This window comes from Syngnathoides biaculeatus, chromosome 3 (assembly GCF_019802595.1).
Source record: "Syngnathoides biaculeatus isolate LvHL_M chromosome 3, ASM1980259v1, whole genome shotgun sequence".
NCBI classification, from domain to species: Eukaryota; Metazoa; Chordata; class Actinopteri; order Syngnathiformes; family Syngnathidae; genus Syngnathoides; species Syngnathoides biaculeatus.
Genome location: NC_084642.1, coordinates 12,107,315 through 12,127,563, shown reverse-complemented (window position 1 = coordinate 12,127,563; position 20,249 = coordinate 12,107,315). Strand labels below are relative to the sequence as shown.

Here is a 20,249-nt window from a genome sequence, read left to right as displayed (position 1 = left end):
ATGACGCAATTGAGTTCCTGTTTGATTTCACCATTGTTAAAGTTGCTATTTCTAAGGAAACAAATATCAGTACTTTAAATGTCACAAAATGGTCATCTGTATGTCTGGACTGAATCGTGTCGCTGCTGTGTTACTGCCGCGTCACAGGAACAGTTTGAAAAGAAAAGCTAAGGTATATTATTAAAACTTTGAAAATTCTTTCTGTGTACCGTCCGTCTTTCTTTGTAAATATCTCGTGTTTCAATGTGGACACATGCGGCTTATAGATAGGTGCGCCTTATGTATGTATAAAATGGTTTTTTCCTTTAAAAATGTACTGGGTGAGGCTTATAATCGGGTGCGGTTTATAGTCCAGAAAACACGGTAGTCCAATTTTCTTCCTGTGTAAAGTCTCACACAGCCACAATGACACTGTAATGACCCCGTTACACAAAGCGGCTTCCAGGAAATGCGACGTCTACAGTGGGAAAAGAAATAAAGAAAAATACTTGTGTGAACTTCCTTAAAATGTTTTCAATGCTTCATGGATTGAACATTGTTAGAGCACTTCTACCTTCTGAAAAACAGAAAAGTCTTAAAGCAAGTGAGACTTACACATGCGCTTGTTCATTCTCTGACATGATGCAACACTGGGTTGTCGAACATCCTGTTCAAGACCACACAAAGCGACGCAGGTTGTGTGAATGCGTCAACACTGTGGAAAGTTTTCAACCAGTACTGAGACGTTAAAGCAAAGAGCAACTACACTGTGTAGAAACGATGATGTAGTTTATGAATTGTGGCAGTGACTCATGTAGTCACGGGACTGGTTTGATGTCATTCACTTCCTCTTTGTACGGGGATAGAATGGTAATGATTAAACATTATGATGTATTTTAGACGTGAGATAAATTCACAATGCAGGTGTGGAATTATAAAGTTGTAAGCAGATCCACAAATGGTCCCTTTTTTTTTACCAAGGAACATTCAGTGATTGAGATTGGTGAGAGGTCATGCCCTAGGGAATATTTGCAAATAATTGACGCTCATTATAAATTCATTCAAATGTTTTTTTTTCTTAATGACAAAAAAAATCTAGAAACTAGGGATTAAAAAGGGGGGGGGGTAATAGTGGATTAGGAAAATATAGAGCAAATAAGCGTGAGTTTCTGCGAATAACTGAGAATAAATTCAGATTCCATTCCCACGAATAGGTGAATCTGCTAATGCCGAACTGGAAGTATGTGAGTGTAACCACCCATCCATCCAACCCACTTGTTTTCTCACCAGGGTTTCGTTGTTCTCTGGCGCCTATCTCATCTGAATTCGGATGAGAAACCCTCAACTGGGCACATATAAAGCAGCAACCATTCACACTCAAAATAACACTTATGGACAATTTCTAGAGTCTAACTCATTTCAACCAATGCGACTCTGGGAGCAAACTACTATTTATATACAGTAAATAACCACTATTTAACTTTTATAATAACGTATGTAATATGTTTGATTGTATCGGTGTTCTGTTAACGGTTCCTTTTGTGTGTGTCGTCAGATTGACAAGTACTTGTACTCCATGCGCTTCTCCGATGAGACGCTTCTGGACATCACGCAGCGCTTCCGCAGGGAGCTGGTCAAAGGATTGGGCCGCGACACCTGCAGCACATCATCTCTTAAGATGTTGCCGACATTCGTGCGCTCCATCCCCGACGGCTCAGGTCAGCGTGTCCGTGTATTTCCAGTGAACCCAAATGTTTTCCATTTGGTCCAATTCTTTAGTTCTGGTAATTTTGAATGTTAATGTTTCAGATTAGCTCATCTCCTTTTTTTTTTTTTTGTTTTTTTTTTTGCTTGTCCTCTTGTGCTGCTGTTTTTCATCTGATTACTCACACAAATGAATCACTCCTTCTGTCCCGCAGTAGTTCTCGCCCCAATCCCAAACTGTAAAGTTTGTTGTAAGTCTATGACTCTTGAAAACTGCTGTACTGTATTGTGTCGTTTGTGCATCATTAAGGAGTGGAAAGAACAGACTATTAAATGGAGTGCATCTGGGGCTCTCAGGTGATTTTGGAACACTATTCAAAGATCAGTTACAGTAACTAGAGCTGGAAATGAGATTTGATATTCTCAAGACGGACTTTTATCTATAAAACAGTTGCAAATAATATGGTGTTGAAAAACACCAATTCTGAAGAGAGACTACAATGTTATATACTAAATTGTAAACGTCATTTTCTTACCGACTCATCCTGGAATCTTCACCTTTATTTCAGGAATGAGGAACATATTAGATTGCTTCCGGACTGTTGATGTGTGTTATAATTACCTTTTAACGTTTGTTTTTTTTTTTTACATTCAAATAGAAGCGTGTGGGAAGGGGGGGGGCTAGTCAAAAAGCTAAATAAGTACAGTGGAGCCTGACTTACTCACAGTTTGATGAATCTCCTGTTTAAAAAAAAAAAAAAGTTTTCCCAAGTTGTAATAAGTTTGTTTTTCTTTTTTGGCGAGGAACCAACCCTGATAACACTTAGTTGTGGTTTATGTCCTCTAATTGAAGTTTTATTATTGGTTAAAAAAAATCACCGTAATGATGTTGAAGGTGTTGTTTTACCTTCCAGCTCTTCCACCACTTATTGTTTCTGCCTGTGTGACATTTTGTTTTTCCTCCACAGAGAAAGGAGACTTCATTGCGTTGGATTTGGGAGGAAGTGCCTTCAGGATCCTTCGCGTTAAAGTCAGTCATGAGAAGAAACAAACCGTTCAGATGGAGAGCCAGATCTATGAAACACCAGAGGACATCATGCATGGGAGCGGAACAAGAGTGTGTTCACACGCACGCATGCATGTTCGCATACACACACACTCACACCTCCCCTATCGCCCTGTTCCAGTTGTTCGACCATGTGGCAGAGTGTCTGGGTGACTTCATGGAAAAACAAAAGATTAAAGACAAGAAACTGCCAGTTGGGTTCACCTTCTCCTTCCCTTGCCAACAAACCAAACTGGACGAGGTAAAACTACATTCCAAACACCGTAACGTTTCCTCTTCATTTATCATCACCATCTTGTTTCCCAACATCTCCGTGTCAATCGTGGTGATAAACTACATGAAGCTTTAGTTAGAGCCAACAAAAATTGTCATACACACCCAAAGCAACTGTCACGCTCATTGGAGAAATGGCTCATACACAACAGAAAAACCTCTCGGCGCATGGAACGGGCCAAGACGGGGACTTATTGCAGCGTCCGTGTTCCGTTCGAGATCCTTTTCACACAGAATTTTTGACTCTCACGCACTCTGTGTTTCTTTCGGCTTGTCGCGTTAGGGGCCGCCACAGCGTGTCATTTCAGATGAACGCTCATATTTGTTTGGCACAGTTTTTACTCCGGATGCCCATCCTGACACAACCCCTCTGCACTTGTATCCGGGGAGAGAGCTGGAGCCTATCCCAGCTAAATTAAGGCAAAAGCAGACTATACCCAGAACTGGTCGCCAGCCAGTCGCAGGGCAGATATCGACACCATCACTTAGCGGGAATCGATCCCATGCTGCCAGCACCAAAGGCAGGCGTGTGTACCACAACACCATCAGTGAACTTGATCTTGAATGAAATACACCCTCCAAAACAATGTGGTTGACTTCATTTATTTGTGTATCCAATCCATTTCCCCATTACACATAGACAGAAAAATGATCACCCAAGAAATCGCTTTTATTTCAAGTGATTGGATTTTTGGGGTTTTATTGAATAAGATGTTTTTTTGTGTGACAGTTTTTTTTTTTTGGGGGGGGGGGTGGAGTCTGTATTTTTTTGCCTGTAGGACACTTTGGAGGTTTTTCCGTAGTCTTGTTGCAGCTTCAGCAACAGGCTTTGCTTTATCTGTCTGCAGAGCACTCTGATAACCTGGACGAAGCGCTTCAAGGCAAGTGGAGTGGAGGGCATGGATGTCGTCAAGCTGCTCAACAAAGCCATCAAACAACGAGGAGTAAGTCACGTCTTCGCTGCCAATGGAGTGTTTGAACGTCATGACGCGGGGCCGCCATTACTGAAGTCTTTCCCGTTTTTCTCAGGACTATGAAGCTGACATCATGGCTGTGGTGAACGATACCGTCGGAACCATGATGACTTGTGGCTTTGATGACCAACGCTGTGAAGTCGGAATCATCATCGGTGCGTCCACTTTGTTCCCCAACGAGAGCTGAATGCATTCTGGAATTGATTAATAAGTACACGTTTTTTTAGGAACTGGGACCAACGCGTGCTACATGGAGGAGCTGCGTCACATCGACCTGGTGGAGGGCGACGAAGGCAGGATGTGTGTGAACACAGAGTGGGGCGCCTTTGGAGACGACGGCTGGCTGGAAGACATCCGGACGGAGTTTGATCGAGAGATTGACCGAGGTTCTCTCAACCCCGGCAAACAGCTGTATGTCAATTTTCCCCACTCATGGGGCTGTTTTTATATTGGAACAGTATTACATTTGTGTTCACTTTTCCTATCCACTTTTGATGCAAATAATGACCTAACACACATTAAGTCGTTTAGTCTGGCTTATGCTCAATAAAATAGCCTTCCTCTTTGAATTTTTGATGTCATGTCCAAATCCGACTTCCGTTTTTTTATATTTGAATGTGATTTCCTTGAAAATGCAAGCTGCACGCTCAATTGTTTGTGAATCTTCTACAAATACATTTTCATTGCTTGTCATCTTTCACACTTGAAAAAAATGAAATTGTCCAAAATGTCTTCATATAATATAGAACTGAATAGTCAGGGACAACAAATTCCAACCTTTACTCTTACTTTTCTTTATTTCGTGGGCTGCAGGTTTGAGAAGATGGTTAGCGGCATGTACATGGGCGAGCTGGTCCGTCTTATTCTGGTCAAGATGGCCAGAGATGGTCTGCTGTTTGAGGGAAGGATCACCGCTGAGCTTCTTACTAAAGGGAAGATTGAAACCAAGCACGTTTCTGCCATTGAGAAGTAAGTCATATTAAAAAAGCAAATTGGATATGCATCATGAATGATTCAATTGCTCATTCCAGCCAGTACCTTAGAAGCAACTCAAGTTATTTTTTTATTGCCCTTTATCATCCATCCATCCATCCAATATCTAGCTTTTCTGTGTCGGGTCACGGGGGAAGTAGCTTCAGCAGGGATACCCAGACTTCCCTTTCCCTAGCCACTCCTTCCAGCTCTTACGGAGGAATCCCGAGGTGTTCCCAAACCAGCCGAGAGACATAGTCTCTCCAGCGTGTCCTGGGTCGTCCTCCGGGTCTCTTTCCGGTGGGACATGCCTGGAACATCTCACCAGGGAGGCGTCCAGGAGGCATCCGAATTAGATGTCCGAGCCACCTCATCTGGCTCCTCTCAATGCGGAGGAGTAGCGGCTCGACACTTAGCCCTTCCCGGATGACCGAGCTTCTCACCCTATCTCTAAGGGAGAGCCCGGACACCCTGCGGAGGGAACTCATTTCGGCCACTTGTATCTAGGATCTTGTTCTTTCGGTCACGACCCACAGCTCGTGCCCATAGGTCAGGGTAGGAACGTAGATCGACTGGTAAATTGAGAGCTTCGCCTTTCGTCTTAGTTTCCTCTTTACCACAACGGACCGATACAAAGTCCGCATCACGGCAGCAGACGCTGCACCGATCCGTCTGTCGATCTCCCGCTCCATTCTTCCCTCACTTGTGAACAAGACCCCAAGATACTTGAACTCCTCCACTTGGGGAAGGATCTCATGCCCGACCTGGAGAGGGCACGCCACGCTTTTCTGACTTAGGACCATAGTCTCAGATTTGGAGGTGCTGATTCTCATCCCAGCCGCTTCACAATCGGCTGCGAATCGCTCCTTTACTTTGGAGATCACGCCTTGATGAACCCAACAGAACCACATCATTTGCAAAGAGCAGAGATGCGATGCTGAGGCCACCAAACCAGACACCCTCTACACCTCAGTTGCGCCTAGCAACTCTGTCCATAAAAGTTATGAACAAAATCAATCACAAAGGGCAGCATTGGTGGAGTCCAACTCTCACCGGAAACGAGTCAGATTTATTGCCGGCAATACGTACCAAACTCTGACAGCGGTCATACAGGGACCGAACAGTTCGTATTAGGGGCTAAAGTACTCCATACTCCCGAAGAACCCCCCACAGGACTCCCCGAGGAACACGGTCAAATGCCTTTTCCAAATCCATAAAACATGTGTAGACTGGTTGGGCGAACTCCCATGCACCCTAAAGGATCCTGCCGAGGGTGTAGAGCTGGTCCAATGTTCCACAGCCAGGACAAAAACCACATTGCTCCTCCTGAATCCGAGACTCGACATACCGACGGACCCACCTCTCCAGTATCCCAGAGTGGACCATACCAGGGAGGCTGAGTAGTGTAATCCCTCTATAGAGTTCGTGCACCTAAGTCATAAAATCACGTGACTTTTGTTTACCTCGCCATATTGCGGGCCAAGCTAACCATTGCTCATTGCTAAGTCAGTTAGAGACGTTACAGAAATACGTCTTGTAGCACGACGCCCAGAGTCTTGTCCGATACCATCAGATATTTAGAAGGGGAAAATGAACAACAGTACATGGAAAAATTAGAACAACTCAGCATACCCGTATTCAATGCCGAAATCGATGTTTTCGCCGATAAGAAATTGGATTGTTAATTCACTTCTGCTTGTCTTGAACAACTGGATATACACATGTATCTGGTGAGTAAGTCGTTGAGATTTACACAAAAAAGTTTGAAAGCGTATAAAAGTCTGGACGCATACGAATACTTTGTTGCTGGACATAGTGACGGTTCTGAAAAAGTTCAGGACACACGCTGCTTTACAAGATTACATCACAGTCTCTCTTTCTGTCTCTTATTTTATTTAGGAGTAAGGAGGGATTAACCAAGGCCAAAGAGATTTTAACCAGACTTGGTGTAGAGCCCTCAGATGATGACTGCGTCGCCGTTCAACATGTGGGTATTGTTTCCAAAATAGACGCTAAAAGCCTTCTTCCTGGAACGGAGTCTGGCCTAATTGTAGTGCATCTATGTTAGGTTAATTGTTGACTAACACTGATCATCACTGAGCAAGTGAGTTTGAATAATTTGTCTAAATGTGTTAGGCATGTGTTTAATAAAGTCTTGGGTGAACTCTTTGCCCGTTACATACACCAGCTCATTTGCGATAGCTTCAAATTTTGCATTACCCCTTCATAAGTGGTTTGTTTGAAGAAAGGATCGATGGATTCTTTTTTTAAAATGTGTTTTCCCTCCCTCATCCGCTCCATTAGGTTTGCACCATTGTGTCTTTCCGCTCTGCCAACCTGATCGCGGCGGTGCTGGCGGGCATCCTCAAGAGACTCAAGGAGAACAAAGGCGTGGCCCGACTGCGCACCACTGTTGGCATCGACGGATCTCTCTACAAGATGCACCCGCAGTGAGTCACGCAACTATTGTAATTTCCAGACTATAAGCCGCGACTTTTGTCACACGCTTTCAACTCTTCGTCTTATACAGCAATGCGGCTAATCTATACATTTTTTTCCAAACGGCTGCTAGGGCGCTCGAGCATAAAAGGTAAGTGTGAGACAGGTGGAATATGTGTCGAGAAAGACGCAAGTTTAATGTAACTTGATGACTCGATGGCGAGACGCTGGATAAAGGCTTGCGGGAAAAACTGGTGCAATGTAAAAAGATGAAAAAAGCTTTCAGTGGTAATAAAAGCAGGTGGCCTGAACCGTGTTGCTGCTGTGTTACTGCCGTGTCTCAGTGACTTGTACCGGTATGTTTTTTGACCCATCCCTGTTAGTGGTGTGTTACTATCGTATTGCTGCTGTGTTACTGCCGCATCACAGGCACTGTTTGGAAAGAAAAGCTAAGGTATATTATTCAAACTTTGAAAACTCTTTCTGTGTACCGCCTTTCTTCGTAAATATCTCATGTTTCAATGTGGGGACATGCGGCTTATATACCGGTGCGCCTTATGTATGTACAAAATGGTTTTTCCTTTACGTACTGGGTGAGGCTTATAATCAGGTGCGCCTTATAGTCCTGAAATTATGATAATATCTTGACTGAGTGACTAACATTTTTGTATGTTGGGGAGAAGTAACACAGTAAATTTAGCCTGGCAAGCGGAAGTTATGAAAATTATTTGCGGTTGACTTACATTTACTTCCAGTGCATTTTTTTCCCAATAATCAAGTAATTTGTAAGCCATCTCTTTAAGAGGGTAATGTTACATTGTTAAATTGTTTCGGGATCGGTCGGAACGGTGGGCAGCTGTAAAGCATTGGCCTCACAGTTCTGAGGTCCAGGGTTAAATCCCGGTCCCACCTGTGTGGAGTTTGCATGTTCTCCCTGTGCCTGCGTGTGTTTTCTCCGGGAACTCCGGTTTCATCCCACACCCCAAAAACATGCATCAATTGGACACTCGAAATTGCTTGCAGGCAAAACTAGACGGTGTTATAAAAGCATTTTTGAACTTCACAGTGACTCCCTCTCTGACATATCCACTTCAGGTACGCCCGTCGTCTTCATAAGGCAGTCCGTCGGCTAGTCCCGGATTCTGACGTGCGGTTCCTCCTGTCAGAAAGCGGCAGCGGAAAAGGCGCCGCCATGGTGACAGCTGTCGCCTACAGACTCGCCGAGCAGTCGCGGCAAATTACGCAAACTCTGGCGGAGTTTCGCCTCACGACTGATCAGCTACTCGAGGTGACAAGTGCCAAACAAAAGTGTTTTTGTTTGTGTGTGTGTGTGAGATGAAAGCGCTGTTGTACTTATAAAAATCTTGGATGTTTCTTCAGGTAAAGATGCGAATGAGGACCGAGATCCAAAATGGCCTTTCGAAAGCCACGCAGGATTCCGCCACTGTCAAAATGTTGCCAACTTTTGTGTGCAGCACTCCCGATGGCTCAGGTTAGACACAACCAAAATATTGCTCATTCTTTTACCCATTTTCTTGTGAGCACTCTTAAAAAAGAGGTGCATAAATGCCCTAGATGGACATAAAATATAAAATATTAGTCTGTGCAAAGTCCTTTTTGGTATTTGACACTGTCAAACAGCTTTTTACGTACACCAAGGTCATGATTTGGAACAAGAGGTGCAAACAGCGAAGGCTTTATCTGAGGAGCTATGTCATGTCACGGTGTACTCGCGCCCACATTCTGTCCTGACTTTCTTACAAACAACCGATCTGCAGTGAGAAAGTTTTATCCCAGCCAGACCTGCCTCCTCGCTCCCGGATTTGTTTTTGACAAGATGTCATACCTACTGTAAATTCCCAATTTGAGAAATTTAGTGGTGTTGGCATTATTAAAAAAAATAATTACTCAGTTCAATGCAAGCCATGAACATTGAAGCGCATTTAGAGATTGAATTGCACTGATTATTTTGTCGACGTGTCTCCATCTGACTGCAGAAAATGGCGATTTCCTGGCTTTGGATTTAGGAGGAACCAACTTTAGAGTTCTGATGGTCAAAATTCGCTCTGGGAAGAAGAGATCAGTGGAGATGCACAACAAAATCTACGCCATTCCTCTCGAAGTGATGCAGGGAACAGGAGAGGAGGTGGGCTCATCATCCAAACGAAAACCTTGTGCATTACACGTCAAACAAATAGGGAGCAGCAGATAACATGACAAAATAGTGTGTGGAACGTAGTCATATTCAGATCTGCTGTGACGATAAATGTATTCACTTGTTAAAATAATATACAAAATCGAAAATGCCAGAATGTCAGTGAAACTGTACTTGGTGATAAGGGAAAGTCAGAAATGGTCGGTAGATAGTGGCGAGCTGCCAGTTCAGTGGTAACTTTGTAATCAGCTCAGTAGCAGGTTTAATGTAGACTGGCTGGTGTTTGGAATTAGTGGTGACTTGACTTTTTTTTGTCAAGGTAATCCTGTCTATTACCTTTGGACCTTTGCCTCACTTAAAAAAAGAAAACTGTTGACCTGAAAAGTCAAAACCTGCTTTTGAGATACAAGTCTAATTTGATCTGTGAGCATGAGCATAAAAAATATATATATATATATCGTATTGTATGGAAACTTACGATAATGGTAAGGTTAATAAATATTTTAAAAAGTTATCACATGGTAGAAATTGAATGGCCAGTGTGTACCACTTTTTGGAATGGCTGCCTTGTGTACCTGGGGGCAGCATAAGACAAGATAGATGAACAAACTGTTCATTGAGACATCGCTTCGCCTCTTAGATCTCGGGTGTCAAACTCAAGGCCCGGGGGCCAGATGTGGCCTGCCACATGATTTTATGTGGCCCGCGAAGGCAAATCGTGTGTATCAACTTCCATGATTTTTGTAAAATCTGGACCAAAATTTGTATGATATTGTTATATAAATGATGATGTTGAGATATTGCAAGCATTTTTTGTGTTACCAAACATCAACAATAGTTGAAAAACCCATTACCCTTGGTTTCTGCTTCCAAAACTAGTTGATAAATTTTAATGTGTAAATATGATGGGTCGATTCAAGATTTTCATGCTTTCAATTATAACGGCCCTCTGACAAAAACCGTAACTACAATGTGGCCCGCGAGATCATCAGTACTGCACTAATATGACATTCTTTGTCGAAGATGCATAAATTTAGAGAACTGTTCCATTGTCTCTCTACATGTGTTGCTGCACCGTATGTGTCCAGTCAGTTCCTTAAGAGGTTATAGCACCACAACATAGATGCTTCTTAGCATTGGCATTGTCGTTGTTTTAAATACACAAGGCGGCATTCTCTTTGTCTTGTGTTTTATTTGTCAGTAATCTTTAACAGGAAGTGGCATTAAACAGTTTGGCTCACCTGTAACCCAAATGAAAAGCACTATAAAAAATCATTTTTTTATTATTATCACCAAATGGCGGCGCAGCTGTAGAGCATTTTACAAGCGCATCATACCTTTCCTCTTCCAGCTGTTTGATCACATTGTGCATTGTATAAGTGACTTCCTGGACTACATGGGGATGAAGAACGCTCGTCTTCCTCTGGGCTTCACCTTCTCGTTCCCCTGCCTTCAGACCAGCCTGGATGCTGTGAGCACCTGTCTATTTGTATTTTGTATTCCTATACATGTGTAATGGTGGAATTTTCTGAGCCCGTGTGTGCATGTACACAGGGCATCCTGGTGACGTGGACCAAAGGTTTTAAAGCGACCGACTGTGAAGGAGAAGATGTGGTGGGGCTTCTGCGAGAGGCCATTAAAAGGCGAGAGGTAGGAAAGAGTGTAGTGAAACCTATAGTGAAACCCAATTAATTCCAGGGCACTAAATAATAACTCATTTTTCCACTTAAGTAATGATCAAAATAAAAATGACCTTTTGAGAATGTACCCATCCGAACACCTATATTAATTGTACAGGGAATGATTTTACGAATGTTTTTAAGAAACTTTTTGTCATTCTTCTTTTTACACTTGTATGACATATACAAAGTAAAAAAAACTAACAAAAAAACAACTCATTGATAAAATACAGACCCACCTTAACTAACTGGAAAACCTTAGCTCAAATTATCTTGATGGTCATCATAAATCATTTTAGAAGCTTCCCATGAGAAAGAATGACAATGCGTGGGAAATAACTGATCAGTTTTGCAATATGTAGACATGCGTGGAAACTCATATTTTTAAATGGAATCAGTTTTTCCTGAATTATTTTTTTTTTGAAACAGCAAACTGATTGACTTCAGAATCAATGTCACATTTAAAAAAAAAATGTGTTTCTTCTGAAGGAGTTTGATCTTGATGTCGTGGCTATTGTCAATGACACGGTGGGCACGATGATGACCTGCGCATACGAGGAGTCCACATGTGAGGTTGGGCTCATTGCTGGTCAGTTTACATTTTGTGAAGACAACTTCTTTGAGATGATACAAATATCAATATAACAAGGACATTTGCGTGAAGGCACCGGCAGTAATGCGTGTTACATGGAGGAGATGAGGAACATCGAGACGATCGATTCCGACGTAGGACGAATGTGCGTCAACATGGAGTGGGGGGCCTTTGGCGATAATGGATGCCTGGACGATATCAGAACGGAATACGACCGCGCTGTTGATGACTTCTCTCTCAATCCAGGAAAACAGAGGTACAACACATGCAAACACCAATTCCAATGAAGTTGGGACAGGAAATATCCATCCATTCATTTTCTTTCATAGAGACAAACAGCCGCACTCACAATCACACCTTGGGGCAATTTAGAGTGTGCAATTAATATTTGTATGAAACTGTTTTGTAAATCCTTTCCAACCTATATTCAATTGCATACAATACAGAGACAATTTGTGTAATGTTCAAAGGGATTAACTGTTCTTTTTTTTGTTGCAAAAAGGACTCATTTTGAATTTGATCCCTGCCAAATATTCCCCCAAAAAACAGAGAGATTACAATTTGTGTATTTAAACTGCATACATGTTTTGGTTAATACTAACAAACAATGCAAAATGTCTTAGCCGGAAAGAGTATCAGTGTCATGGTCTTATAACCCTTCACACAACAGTGATTTGAGCACAAACAATGGATGAACCCTATGGAGACCGACTCACAATACTCTCAGGGATAATATTCTTTATCCTTTGAGTAAAATTGAGTAATATGACTCCAGTTTACTGAGTGAGTTTTGAAACCCTGTGTGTCAGTCTGTATTATACTGCCTCCAAGTGGCCAACCTGAACAAGTAGCGCAATGTCCATTGTATTGAAGCAAAAAAAAAAAACATTTCAGCCTTCGTTATATTTTACTATGCCATTATTGTATGCTTTTATAGATGACAAAATTGACGGTATTGTAAGATAAAGCGTTATTTCTTTTTTTTCTTGAAAGGTTGAAATGGATAATTGGCATTTCCATTCATTTCAATAGGGGAAGATGATTTGAGAAACTCGTATCGCAACGGCAGAACTGTACACAAGCATTCAGGCTTTGCTCAATACTTTGTGGATCCATCTTTGGTAGCAACTACCGGCTCTTTAAATATGATGCGACAAGATTGGCGCAACCTATCTTTGGGCAGTTTCTCCAATGCTTCATGGTAGTAGAGCCTCTCGAATGCCATCAGGCTGGATGGAGAGTCTTGACGTTCAGCCATTTTCAGATCTCTCCAGAGATGTTTAATCCAATTCAAATTTGGGCTCCTGGGATTGGTTGGGTAACCTGAAGATAGGTGGGATAGGCTCCAGCATGTCCACGACTCTAGTGAGGATAAGCGGTACACGTAATGGATGGATGGATGGAAGTTTGAGATTGAGCTCAACATTCACGGAGAAATTTAATGGTAAACAATATTCAACTCATTTAGGAATAAGGCAGTATTAAAACAAAATGTGTAAAAAGTGAAGCACTTCGAATGGTTTTCAAATGCACTCGAGGTGTATTTATATTATATTTACTTTGTGTGTGTGATGTTGTACACGACAGATATGAGAAAATGTGCAGCGGTATGTACCTCGGCGAAATTGTGCGGAACATCCTCATCGATTTGACCAAGAGGGGCTTCCTCTTCAGAGGGCAGATTTCAGAGACGCTGAAAACCAGAGGCATCTTCGAAACAAAGTTCCTCTCTCAGATTGAGAGGTAAGAAGACAGCGCCTCAATGTGCTCCTTTCTGAGATGCTAGCTTACCTCACTGATGTTGTCAGTGGGGACCTGCGTATGATTGATCATGAGGAATTCTTACAATCTTACTTGGAAGTGATCGGTGATTATTTCTGCCTTAAAGCATTTGAGGCAAACAATCAATCGATTTGATTTTTGTTAAATGCACTTTGGTAGTTATTTTACTGTCCCTGAAGTTTATTCTTCATCTTGGCGACTCCGCGCGTGTCTTTCTCCAGTGACAGATTGGCGTTACTGCAAGTGAGGTCCATCTTGCAGCATTTAGGCCTGGACAGCACTTGTGACGACAGCATCATTGTCAAAGAGGTACGCCGAACAATGTTGTGACTTCTCACTTCAGAAAACGTGTGTGGTTGATGATGAACTAGCCAAGATCGAAATGAATGGGGGACACGAATGCATCACAGCCCAGCACAGCTTCTTCTTCTTTTTGTTTTCAGCTTGTCCTGTTTGGGGGTCACCACAGCGTGTCATCTCTTTCCATCTAAGCCCATCTCTTGCATCTTCCTCTCAAACACTCACTGTCCTCATGTCCTCCCTCACAACATCCATCAACCTTTTCTTTGGTCTTCCTCTCACTCTTTTGCCTGGCAGCTCCATCCTCAGCACCCTTCTCCCAATATACTCACTGTCTCGCCTCTGGACATGTCCAAATCATCGAACTCTGCTCTCTCTAACCTTGTCTCCAAAACATCCAACTTTGGCTGTCCCTCGAATAAGCTCGTTTCTAATCCTATCCAACCTGCTCACACCGAGCGAAAACCTCAACATCTTCATTTCTGCCACCTCCAGTTCTGCTTCCTGTTGTTTCTTTAGTGCCTCCGTCTCTAATCTGTACATCATTGCTGACCTCACCACTGTTTTATAAACTTTGCCCTTCATCTTAGCAGAGACTCTTCTGTCACATAACACACCAGACACCTTCCGCCAACTGTTCTATCCCGCTTGGACCCGTTTCTTCACTTCCTTACCACACTCTACATTGCTCTGGATTGTTGACCACAAGTATTTGAAGTCATCCACCCTCACTATCTCTTCTCCCTGGAGCTTCACTCTTCCTCCTCCACCCCTCTCATTCACGCACATATATTCTCTTTTACTTTGGCTAATCTTCATTCCTCTCCTTTCCAGTGCATGACGCCATCTTTCTAATTGTTCCTCCGCCTGCTCCCTGCTTTCACTGCAGATCACAATATCATCTGCGGACATCATGGTCCAAGGGGATTCCCGTCTAACCTCATCTGTCAGCCTATCCATTACTCCCGCAAACAGGAAGGGGCTCAGCGCGGATCCCTGATGCAGTCCCACCTCCACCTTAAATTCTTCTGACACACCTACGGCACACCTCACCGCTGTTCTGCTGCCTTCATACATGTCATGTACTATTCTAACATATTACTCCGCCACGCCAGACTTACGCATGCAGTACCACAGTTCCTCTGTAGGTACTCTGTCATGGGCTTTCTCTTGGTCAGCAAAGACAAAATATAACTCCTTTTGACCTTCTCTGTACTTTTCCACAAGCAGCCTCAAGGCAAATAATGCATCTGTGGTACTCTTTGTCGGCATGAAACCATATTGTTTCTCACAGATACTTACTTCTGTCCTGAGTCTCGCCTCCACTACTCTTTCCCATAACTTCATTGTGTGGCTCATCATCTTTATTTCGCTGTAGTTTCCACAGCTCTGAACATTTCCTTTGTTCTAAAAAATGGGGACCAGCACACTTTTCCTCCATTCTTCTGGCATCTTCTCTCCCGCTAGTATTCTATTATATAAATTGGTTAAACACTCCACAGCCACCTCTCCAAATTGCTTCCAGTAGTATTACTAACAATAATAGTAATTGCCCAAGCTGTTCATTCTGTTCTTTTTCCAAATATTTGACTCTGCGTATTCCCCAAAGCTCCATCTTGACTTTGACACTATTTTGAAAGTTATGTTTTTAAAACTATTTTAACATTGTATCTCTTCTACTTGCACTTTCACACCCTTGCGAGTCTGAACATAGAAGGTTATCAAAACAAAGTCTTGAACTTTTTGGCATCTTAGCTCGGCTTTTAGGAGAAAATACAGTCTGTGCACATTTGTGAGGAAATGTTGAAACTTGCATAACATTTGCACAACTGTGATTTGCGAAAGAGCTCTTGTGTGTGACTGTGGGACACTTGTGGGTCTCCTTTCAAGGTTTTGTGAACTGATAGGAGATTCAGTGAAGCGTTGTGTCACAATTTTATTCTTTTTTGTAAATTGTTGTACAGGTATGTGGAGCAGTGTCACGTCGAGCCGCTCAGCTGTGTGGGGCCGGAATGGCGGCAGTGGTTGATAAAATCAGAGAAAACCGTGGATTGGAATATTTGAACGTCACTGTAGGGGTGGATGGCACGCTCTACAAACTACATCCACAGTAAGCCATGTTATTACATTATTTCACCTAAAACAATTTGCCAATGTCATTGCAGGTTAGTACACCTACGTACATTCTATTGCGCAATCTGCTATTTGCTAAGTGGTATACAGTGCAACCTCTAAAAGACATTTTAAAAAGTGGTTGGCTTCATTATACACTTGTGAGATGAATGAGAAATGTAGAAGTTGAAGTAGACAACAATTATTAAAAAAAAACAAAAAACGAGCTCACTTATGCAGGAGTTGCTGTCAACCACAGTTCACAAGACACTCACACGCAGATTTGGAGTTACTTGAGCTGACCTGCCTCCAGCTGGCTAAAGTCACTAACGCAACAGGGCCTGTTTTTAAAGGCACATAATCACGCAAATGTATGGTTTCAATCCTTGTGTGCGTGTTCAAATGTGTCTTTAAACTGTTGGGATTTGTTCAAGGAATGTGAAAGGGGTAAAACTTAAAAAAAAAAAAAATCTGCATGGCTTTTAATTGCCTGCAGATTCTATACGATGGAGCAGCACACTTTTTTTGTTTTAGAAAAGGCTATGGCCGGAAAAAATAAGGCTCCTCCTCCCTCAAGATGCCACAAGTTGGCGCCAAACGATGCCATATATGTTACAGTGAAGAAAATAAGTATTTGAACACCCGGCTATATTGCAAAGTCTCCCACTTAGAAATCATGGAGGGTTCTGCAATTTTCATCGTATGTGCATGTCCACTGTGAGAGGGATAATCTGAAAAGAAAAATCCAGAAATCACAATGTATGATTTTTTTTTTTTTTAACTATTTATTTGTGTGACACAGCTGTAAATATTTGAACACCTGTCTTATCAGCTGGAATTCTGACCCTCAAAGACCTGTTAGTCTGCTTTTAAAGGTGCACCTCCACTCCATGTAGTATCCTGAATCAGATGCACCTGAGCGAGGTCATTAGCTGGAAGACACCTGTCCACCCCAGACAATCAGTAAGACTCGAACTTGTAACATGGCTAAGACCAAAGAGATGTCCAAAGACAACAGAGACAAAAATTGTACAACTTCACACGGCTGGAAAGGGCTACGGAGAAATTGTCAAGCAGCTTGGTGAAAAAAGGTCCACTGTTGGAGCAATCATTAGAAAATGGAAGAAGCTAAACATGACGGTCAATCTAAATCGGAGTGGAGCCCCATGCAAGATATCATCTCGTGGGGTCTCAATGATCCCTAGAAAGGTGAGGAATCGGCCTAGGACTACACGGCAGGACTTGGTCTATGACGTGAAAAGACCTGGGACCACCGTTTCCAAGGTGACTGTTGGTAATACACTCAGACGTCATGGTTTGAAATCATGCATGGCACGGAGGGTTCCCCTGCTTAAACCAGCGCATGTCAAGGCCCATTTGGATGATACAGAGGAGTCATGGGAGAAGGTTTTGTTGTCAGATGAGACCAAAATGGAAATTTTTGGTCACAATTCCACTAACCGTGTTTGGAAGAAGACGAATGATGAGTTAGATCCCAAGAACACCATCCCTCCTGTGAAGCATGGGTGTGGTAGCATCATGCTTTGGGTGTGTTTTTCTGCACATGGGACAGGACTACTGGACTGTATTAAGGAGAGGATGACCGTGGCCGTGTATTGTGAGGTTTTGGGGAACAACCTCTTTCCCTCAGTCAGAGCATTGAAGATGGGTCGTGGCTGGGTCTTTCAGTATGACAATGACCCGAAGCACACAGCCAGGAAAACAAGGGAGTGCCTCCGTAAGAAGCATATCAAGGTTCAGGCGTGGCCTCGCCAGTCTCGAGACCTAAACCCAAGAGAAAATCTTTGGAGGGAGCTGTTTCTCAGCGACAGCCCAGAAACCTGTCTGATCTTGAGAAGATCTGTGTGGAGAAGTGAGCCAAAATCCCTCCTACAGTGTGTGCAAACCTGGTGAACAACTTCAGGAAACATTTGACCTCTGTAATTACAAACAAAGGCTACTGTTCCAAATATTAACATTGTTTTTCTCAGGTGTTCAAATACTTATTTGCAGCTGTATCATACAAATAAATCGTCAAAAAAAAAATCATACATTGTGATTTATGGATTTTTCTTTTTAGATTGTCTCTCTCACAGTGGACATGCACCTACGATGAAAATTTCAGACCCCTCCATTTCTAAGTGGAAGAACTTGCACTATAGCAAGGTGTTCAAATACTCATTTTCTTCACTGTATATCAGAAAAGATATTCAAAATTCACCACGGGAGCAATTTACCAACTGTGGATATGCGGGGATGTACTGTTAGGGTTATATGTTTGTATTGCTTGTTGTGTGTTAAAGTGTGTTTACAATGTGTTTTAATCAGTTTAATTGTTTAAAGTGTGGGGGAGGAGGGGGGCTTTCAACATTTCTCCTGTGATGAACGAGGGTTCACTTTATGTCACATAAGGAAAATTTGCTTCTAATTGGGAAGCGGGGGTAGTAAAAAAACCTCCTCCTTAACATCATCTGAACTAAATATCGTGTCTGTGTAGCTTCTCTCGGATCATGCACCAAACTGTCAAGGAACTGGCCCCTCACTGCAACGTCAACTTCCTGCTGTCGGAGGACGGCAGCGGCAAGGGGGCGGCGCTCATCACAGCCGTGGGGGTCCGGTTGAGACAGGAGAACAGCACCTCATAACTGTCACACACTTCAGCCTCGTTCGTCTATCGACTCCCGAAGGCCCCACAGCTGCCACTCCAGGAGCTGCTTTATTGTTTTCATGTTGAAGAAAGATAACTAGCACCATCACCATATTAGCTACGAAAGCAAGTGTAACTTTATAAATGGCCGTAACTCAATGCTTTGATGACAATAGCACACTCCTGCAACGTTGCACCGTGGTGTGTAATGTTGCCACCCTCGGGATTTTCCAAGTGACAGCAGGCTATCTGCAAGATTATAGAATGTCTCAATGCGGTTGCAAAGGTGCATTAATGTTCCTCCATGATGATCCTAAAATTAGATTTTGTACCAAAGTCGGCAGAATGCATCTGGAAAAAAAAATATGTGAAAGGGAAATCTGTTTTTGTTTAAAGCTTTTCAGATGTTATTTCAGTAGAAAACATATTTCACATGTAGCATTGTTATTTATTTTATTTTTCTATCCAGAGATGATTAAATGCTACAATAATGATCCAAGCGCACAGAAAAAACCTGCTATTTATTATCACCTCAGTCGTGTAAAGATGAACACGAAACATCCAATCTCTGCTAGACTAAGGCGCTTACTGAACGTGCTTGATTTATTCTCTTGTTCTCTACTGTAAAATATGTCCAAAGAACAATTGTATTTGGGCAAATCCAAGTGTGCTGCTGTTATACACTGCGTTAATTCAGCAGTTAGCGACAGCAATGCAAGTACGTGAAGTGCTATCCTGGGTGTCCGTTGGTGCACCACCGGCCCAAATCTGTGGAAGAATATTACACTTGCTGAAACCTTAAGCAATTTACTCACTGCAGAGGAGGCTTTTAAATGTTCTCACTTCCTGTATGATATATGCTCCTCAAAACTCAGGATGAAGCTATTTAAATTAAAATCATTTACTTAATTTGTTTTTATGTTTTTGCTGTACCAAAAAGCAAGTAATCATGCATGACTTGGAAATCCTTTCCCAAGTTGACTCCTGGTGTCCCCCAGGGGTCCATCTTAGGTACTATATTATAGGTAACTCGGTAAAATATTACGATGTTGGCAAATTCACTTGCACTCTCAGACACTATTGTCTCAATAAGAACAGTTCTTGAAGATGTTTGCTTCCCAGATGGTGTTTTGGGAGAACATTACAGTATTACAAATTTTAAAAGTAATGTACCATTGAAATAGGAGACGTGCTGACATGTAGACAAGTAGACAAAGCTGATTAGTATTCATTGTGCATAAGTTAAAAAAAAAAAATCAGGTTTCTGTAGGCAAAGAATCAAATAACAATAAGAACTCGAATTAATGACAGAGTAAAATCTGTTTTTCCCCCAAATAAATCACTCCACTATAAGTGTCAGTGTCTATCACATAAACAGTTGAATTGCTTGCTGTGTCCAACACTGTCAACCCTTCACTAAATAAAATCAAGCCGACGTCAGAATGAGTGATGTTTTGTTCTTCTTCTGTCTGCCATTTGTTGTGGTCACAGTGTAGGAGAACCAAAAGAAAAATAAACAACCATTCTCACATTTTATTAGATACGAACATGTTTAGCCCGTTCAGGCCTTTGCTT

At 42.3% G+C, this 20,249-nt stretch overlaps 1 protein-coding gene across 2 annotated transcripts in view; it reads left to right on the top strand.

Moving 5' to 3' along the window:
• LOC133497989 (hexokinase-1) overlaps positions 1–20,111 on the top strand; it is a 33,264-nt gene extending 13,153 nt beyond the window's left edge. For both annotated transcript variants that reach the window (XM_061814316.1, XM_061814315.1), the window contains 20 exons: positions 1,535–1,697; positions 2,652–2,800; positions 2,871–2,990; positions 3,871–3,966; positions 4,052–4,151; positions 4,224–4,407; positions 4,810–4,965; positions 6,868–6,955; positions 7,273–7,418; positions 8,503–8,695; positions 8,788–8,899; positions 9,405–9,553; positions 10,914–11,033; positions 11,117–11,212; positions 11,731–11,830; positions 11,906–12,089; positions 13,421–13,576; positions 13,837–13,924; positions 15,880–16,025; positions 18,525–20,111. In XM_061814316.1, coding sequence (XP_061670300.1) covers positions 1,535–1,697; positions 2,652–2,800; positions 2,871–2,990; positions 3,871–3,966; positions 4,052–4,151; positions 4,224–4,407; positions 4,810–4,965; positions 6,868–6,955; positions 7,273–7,418; positions 8,503–8,695; positions 8,788–8,899; positions 9,405–9,553; positions 10,914–11,033; positions 11,117–11,212; positions 11,731–11,830; positions 11,906–12,089; positions 13,421–13,576; positions 13,837–13,924; positions 15,880–16,025; positions 18,525–18,672 — 2,694 coding nt within the window. In that variant the 3' untranslated portion in view covers positions 18,673–20,111. The remainder of the gene's footprint in view (positions 1–1,534; positions 1,698–2,651; positions 2,801–2,870; positions 2,991–3,870; positions 3,967–4,051; positions 4,152–4,223; positions 4,408–4,809; positions 4,966–6,867; positions 6,956–7,272; positions 7,419–8,502; positions 8,696–8,787; positions 8,900–9,404; positions 9,554–10,913; positions 11,034–11,116; positions 11,213–11,730; positions 11,831–11,905; positions 12,090–13,420; positions 13,577–13,836; positions 13,925–15,879; positions 16,026–18,524) is intronic.
• Positions 20,112–20,249: the final 138 nt, after the last annotated feature.